The following is a 6,000-nucleotide window of genomic DNA, read 5'->3' as shown; positions in this document are numbered from 1 at the left end:
GTCAACTTCCTGTTTAGTCCTTCTATTCATTCCTCATAAATTCTAATCCAGCTCCTTAGCTTGGTAAACAGGAGTCTTCACAATCTGGCTCCAAGCTCTTCTGTGTCTCAGTTTCACATACTGTTTTTGCTTTTTGGTGCCTATGCTAGGCTTGACCAGCATAGGCAGAAAAAGGCAACTGCAGTACATGATGTTAGGCACCTGATGGTGTGCCCTGTGTCTTGTTCCACAACTCAGAGGAAAGCTTTCTGCTTGTCACCATGAAGTATGATGTTTGGTGTAGTATTGTTTTACACACCCTTCATCAGATTACAGGAATTCTTTCTGTAGATGCTAAGAATGTATTGTTATTATCATGAATGGATGTCAACTTTTATAAAATGTTTTTCTGCATCAGCTTGGCATCATAATTTCTCTCCTTTGATTAATCACTGATTTATTTTCTACTCTTAAATTAACCTTACCTTCCTTGGATAAACTCAACTTGGTCTTCATGTGTTAACCTCTTTAAAATATATATATATATATATATATATTTTTTTTTTCTGGATTTGATTTGCTAATATTTTGTTTAGCACACGGCCCTACAGTTTGTGCAGTGACCCAGGGGAAGCACTTGTTTTGGAAAGGTGGCCAAAAGCAAGCTGATAAGTAGGAGCAGTTTGATTTCCCCTTCTGCCTGGGATGAGGACCTCTGCGTGGATGGCAAGGATTGGGATGGAGGGGACATCTAAAGTTCTCTATTATTATAGGAAAATAAAAATTTTGTTATTGAAAACATTCATTAAAAAAAGAACACTTTCATATTCAGTACAAAATTCGGCACATATTTGGTACAAAAACTGAAATAGATCTCATTGTTAAAATTCAAAAATTTTAATAGCAGGGAAATAAAAGTATATAAATAAGCCTCTCTCTCTCTATACACACACACACACACACACACACACACACATATATATATGTTCAGCTTGCCAGTTCACCTGACATAAAAAAACAAATAGAGAGAAAAAGTCCCCAAAACACCCCTTCAGGAAGCTTTTTTACATCACATCCAAGTATGACCCCTTCTCTGTGACTTTGATTAGGCCAAGGTTGATAAGAACGGTCTTTTCCAGTTCCAGATAACTCTCATAGTCCATTTTTAATTCAGCCTCCATTTGTTCTTTTGACTTCTGATATATTTTCTAGGGGGGGAAGAAAAACAAGACATCCCTATAAAACACTGATATCTAAAAATACCAAAGGATGAGAAGGGGCTGTTTGTGAATAGTTGACCTGGCTGCTGTTTTCTGGAAAGGATTGGATGGAGGGCAGGAAGGCAGGAGGGCAGGTGGGTAGGAGGCAGTCAGATGTGCTGGGAAAGGAGGGAGTGGAGGGAAACATGGTCCCCAACCACTCTCTCTCTCTCTCAAAAACAAATCCCTTTTTCCAGCCTTCTTCCCTTGTTTCCCTTATGTAGACTGGAGGGTGACTAATAGCCTAGAGGTTGCAGAATTCTTTTGAGATCCCCCTCTTCTGAGCCCCATATGAAGGGCATAGCTTGTGGATCACACGGCAATGACTACTCTTCCCAGGCTGAGTCTCCAGCTGAAATTCCAGTTAGGAAAATTCCCATTTCATATGCGATTAGAGCAGTGATTATTATTATCCTTTGAGGAGGGAGCTGTATCCAGATTATATGTTTACAAAGAGATGGATGTATGATTTTCCTGAAATCTGTGTTGAACTGTACAGCCTCATCCTGGCACCTGCTGAGCACTCATACAGGCCAGCCTTGCTGGATGAACATGCGAACACTTTCTATGTGCCAGTCATTGGCTAAGTGCTGTAAATATTTTAACTCATTTAATCCCCATTGCAATCTTCTGAGGTTGTTACTGTTTCCATTTTCCCCTTTATCAGCCATTGCTTAGAAGGAGACATTTCTGACTAACATTAGTTGTTTTTACTTAGTGACTTTTTTCTTGTTCTAAATGTAACAGAGGAACCTTTTCAAATTCATTCACATATCTACAATCTATTAATAGTTCCAGCGAAAATTTGAGAAGTGGTGGCTTTACTTAAAAGAGGGCACCATATCAAATGGAAATGAAGTTAACAAGAAGTTGGGAATGTTTTGGAAATTGAAAAGTATAATACAATTTAAGGGATTATTATTATAATATTCAGGTGTTTAAAAAGTATTTCACATGCAAATTATTTTTGGATTATCCACAATTCTACTTGCTCCCATTGATGTAGATAATTAGGAGCTGTTGCTATGGTATTTAAACACTCATAATAGTCATGGATAATTGCTGGAGAAGGGGAAGGGTGGCAGATTATCTCCAATAATAGAATCTCAACAAACTAACATTTGTTAAGTGTGCAAAAGAACAAAACTAAGATCAATTTGTAGCAGTGGAATGGAAAGAAAGGTTAATAAATTGGCATTCTTTTACACTTTGTCTCCAAACATGTTTTTGAAATGAGATCCTCTGCTTTTATTGCACTAATTAGTATCTATCAATAAGTGATAATGGTAATCTATTTGCTAATGCAGCACATTACAATATTTCCACATGCTAATGCTTTTCTTTTCTTTTCTTTTGAGACAGAGTTTCGCTCTTGTTGCCCAGGATGGAGTGTAATGGCAAAATCTCGGCTTACTGCAACCTCGCCTCCCGGTTCAAGAGACTCTCCTGCCTCAGCCTCCCGAGTAGCTGGGATTACAGATATGCGCCACCATGCCAGGCTTATTTTGTATTTTTAGTAGAGACAGGGTTTCTCCATGTGGGCCAGGCTGGTCTCGAACTCCTGACCTCAGGTGATCCACCCACCTCAGCCTCCCAAAGTGCTGGGATTACAGGCGTGAGCCACTGTGCCCGGCACCACATGCTAATGCTTTTGAGACTGAGGGCCTCATGTGAGTAACTGCGTTTGAGGATGTATGTATTTGGCTATACGGAACCTACAGATGGGATCAATGATGAAATGTTGGTAACAAAAGAGCAAAGGAGAGAAAGAGCAAGAGGGAAACAGAAATTGAGACTGAGGTGATCTCAAGTGAGAAAGACAGAAAAGCCTAATTCACAGAATGTTTAAAAGCCCAAAATCCAGTGGGCAAGGGAAGACCAGCAGAGTCACAGATTTCCTATCAAACAGGGAGAAGCTGAGAAAGAGGGGCACAGGGTGCTTTAGAGCTTAGGTTCTTTTTTGACAGAGTTTAGGATGGATGTACCCTGTACCAATCTCCTCTATTTCAAGTTTCATAGCTTCAGCATATTATATACAGTAAAATTCACCTCTCTCTCCACCCCCTCATATCTATCTATCTATCTATCTATCTATCTATCTATCTATCTATCTATCTATCTATCTATTTATTATTATTATAATAGCTCTATTTACTGAAAGTCTATTTGTCACATTCTTTAACTGACAGCCTTACAGTAATCTTAGTTACTAGTATTCCCATTTTCAAGATAAGAGACCTGAAGCTCAGCAAAGGTGACAGCCTTGCTCTAAATCTCACAGCTAGTAAGTGGCAGAGTTGGGATTTGAGCCCACGTGTCTTGATTCCATATTCAACTCCTTTTGCACCACCTTCTTTAATGCATTATTCACCAGATATTAAAATTCTATAATGAAAGCATTCGAATTTTGCATTGATGTACCTGTACTAAAGGACTTTGAAATTATAGAAAATTTCAGAAACTTAAATTGGACAGAATCTCACTAGTTGTCTAACTGGCAGTGAGGTAGGAAATCAAAGTAATGCACTTGACTCTCATGAGAACAAGAGAAGAATGTGAAAAAGTATAACTTTTCTACGGAAACTGTGGATTAAGCCAAACAAATATATTTCCACTGGTGTTCAAGGAAAACATCTTTCATTTCTGAAATTTAACTTACAACTTTTTTCTTCGCCATTTCTTGTTCCATTTCTTTCTTTTCTTGCTCACGAATTTTTTTGCGCTGTTCTACATATTCCAGATGCTTGACTTCTCTTTCAAAGTAGTGGTTAATACTTGTCATCTGTTAGAAACAGATGCCTGTGAGAGGGTGACATGCAGGAAGCCCCCATGACCTTTACAAGGCTCTGTTAGAATTTCTGCTGCTTGTAATTAGGTAGACAACCTACCTAATTTACCTCCCTAATCTACTTGATCATTATCTAATGATCATCTACCTAATTATTATGTAGATATCTATTTTGTGATACTTTAAATCTCTTAGGTGAATATAATTTGGAAATTGTACTCACAGGTCTACTACCTGAGGAGCTGGCACAATTCAGGGGCTACTGTGCTAACGTTTAGGGCTCTGTGACTTGGAGGTTTCCAAAGTAGGGCTGGAAGGAGAGAGCTGCAATTCAGGGGTTGCTTTTCCCCCCATTTCTTCCTTCTTCCTTCTAAATCTGAGGGAAGTTTCATATCATCAATCAAACTTAGAAAACCCAGATGAGGATCTCAATGTAGATCCTAGAGGGACTGGAAGCAGAGCTGAGCTCCTGGTCCCTGGAGGGCTTCACGTGTTGGCATAGAATAGAAGCAGGAAAGTCAGCAGAGACCTCGGGGAAGGCAACCAGGGGAGAGACAGCCTTTTGCCTGCCGGTAACTAGGCCGATGTTTGGACTTGCAGCAGGCTGAAATCTGTAAGTTTAATGTTCATTGTATATACATTTATATATTTCTATTCATTGATCTTTTTAAAGCCTCATTGTTAACATTGTTTGAAACACTTGGGTGGTGGGTACAGGGTGGGGGGTGTAGAACACTGCCAGTTCAGCTGTGCTGCCTGCTATATTCCAACTTGGGTTGGGAACCGGTGGGGATGGGTGATGGAGAGATGCATGAACATGTCAACTGGCCCCTCAGGGAAGGGTATCACTGAAACTGAAATCCGCATCCCACACTTCGGTTACAATAGGAAAAGTGACATTTTCTGATTATGAATCCCCAAGTCATTATTCTCTCAGAGTCTGGACTTCATTTACTTGGTTTCCTTCTGATGTCATGTTTGGGGCTTTTTTTAAAGCTTCAAACTATTAACTCATACAACAGAAATACATCCTCTTATTTACTGTATGAGTCTTTTGTTCCCTTACAGAGGAAAAATGCTGTCATTTTTTTTTTTTTTTTTTGAGACGGAGCCTCGCTCTGTTGCCCAGGCTGGAGTGCAGTGGCCGGATCTCAGCTCACTGCAAGCTCCGCCTCCCGGGTTTACGCCATTCTCCTGCCTCAGCCTCCCGAGTAGCTGGGACTACAGGCGCCCGCCACCTCGCCCGGCTAGTTTTTTGTATTTTTTTTAGTAGAGACGGGGTTTCACCGTGTTAGCCAGGATGGTCTCAATCTCCTGACCTCGTGATCCGCCCGTTTCGGCCTCCCAAAGTGCTGGGATTACAGGCTTGAGCCACCGCGCGCGGCCAATGCTGTCATTTCTAACATTTTTTAAAAGACACATCTCGGCAATATCTGGTCACATTAATTCTCAAAGTCATGTTACTAACCTCATTGGCGGAAGGGCGACTTAATGTCCAAGGAATTTCTAATATATGCAGTGTTCCATAATAATCAGCTATGGCTATAAATTGCTGTTTAGCTGAAAGATTTAAAATAAATGGGAGGAAAAAATCAGCAAACAGAAAACCATCTTAAGCAGTTAAACATGAAATATGTTTTTGTTTTGTGTTCTCCCAGAGGACCTACTGTGATTCCAATGATCTTGGCATTTTCATCAGATGTTCATGGCTGGACCATGTAAACATGTACAAGTCATTTTTTCCAGCTGATGAAATGAAAGCTAAGACTGAGCCTTTGTTGGCCCCCCCCTGCTACCTCAAAACTTGTATTTCTGGTGACTGTATAAGGAATATGGCTCCTGGCTGAAGTTGACTATCTCTGTGACTGGACCCACTGGGCATACTTGAGAAGAAAGCAAGGAGAACACATAGAAAGATTTTCAAAGAAAAGTCATGAAGTTCATTTTCACCGAACACAGAAAGGGCTAAAGGGT

At 40.1% G+C, this 6,000-nt stretch overlaps 1 protein-coding gene across 2 annotated transcripts in view; it reads right to left on the bottom strand.

The window, feature by feature from the left end:
* Nucleotides 1–888: 888 nt before the first annotated feature.
* The window catches only part of DNAI3 (dynein axonemal intermediate chain 3), a 142,369-nt gene continuing 137,257 nt past the window's right edge, over nucleotides 889–6,000 (bottom strand). For both annotated transcript variants that reach the window (XM_050805769.1, XM_050805768.1), the window contains exons 21-23: nucleotides 5,495–5,586; nucleotides 3,898–4,020; nucleotides 889–1,187 (exon numbers count right to left, since the gene is read on the bottom strand). In XM_050805769.1, coding sequence (XP_050661726.1) covers nucleotides 1,044–1,187; nucleotides 3,898–4,020; nucleotides 5,495–5,586 — 359 coding nt within the window. In that variant the 3' untranslated portion in view covers nucleotides 889–1,043. The remainder of the gene's footprint in view (nucleotides 1,188–3,897; nucleotides 4,021–5,494; nucleotides 5,587–6,000) is intronic.

The sequence above is a fragment of the Macaca thibetana genome, chromosome 1 (genome assembly GCF_024542745.1).
Source record: "Macaca thibetana thibetana isolate TM-01 chromosome 1, ASM2454274v1, whole genome shotgun sequence".
NCBI lineage: Eukaryota > Metazoa > Chordata > Mammalia > Primates > Cercopithecidae > Macaca > Macaca thibetana.
Note: the sequence above shows the minus strand (reverse complement) of the source record. Positions and strands in the feature narration are given on the sequence as shown.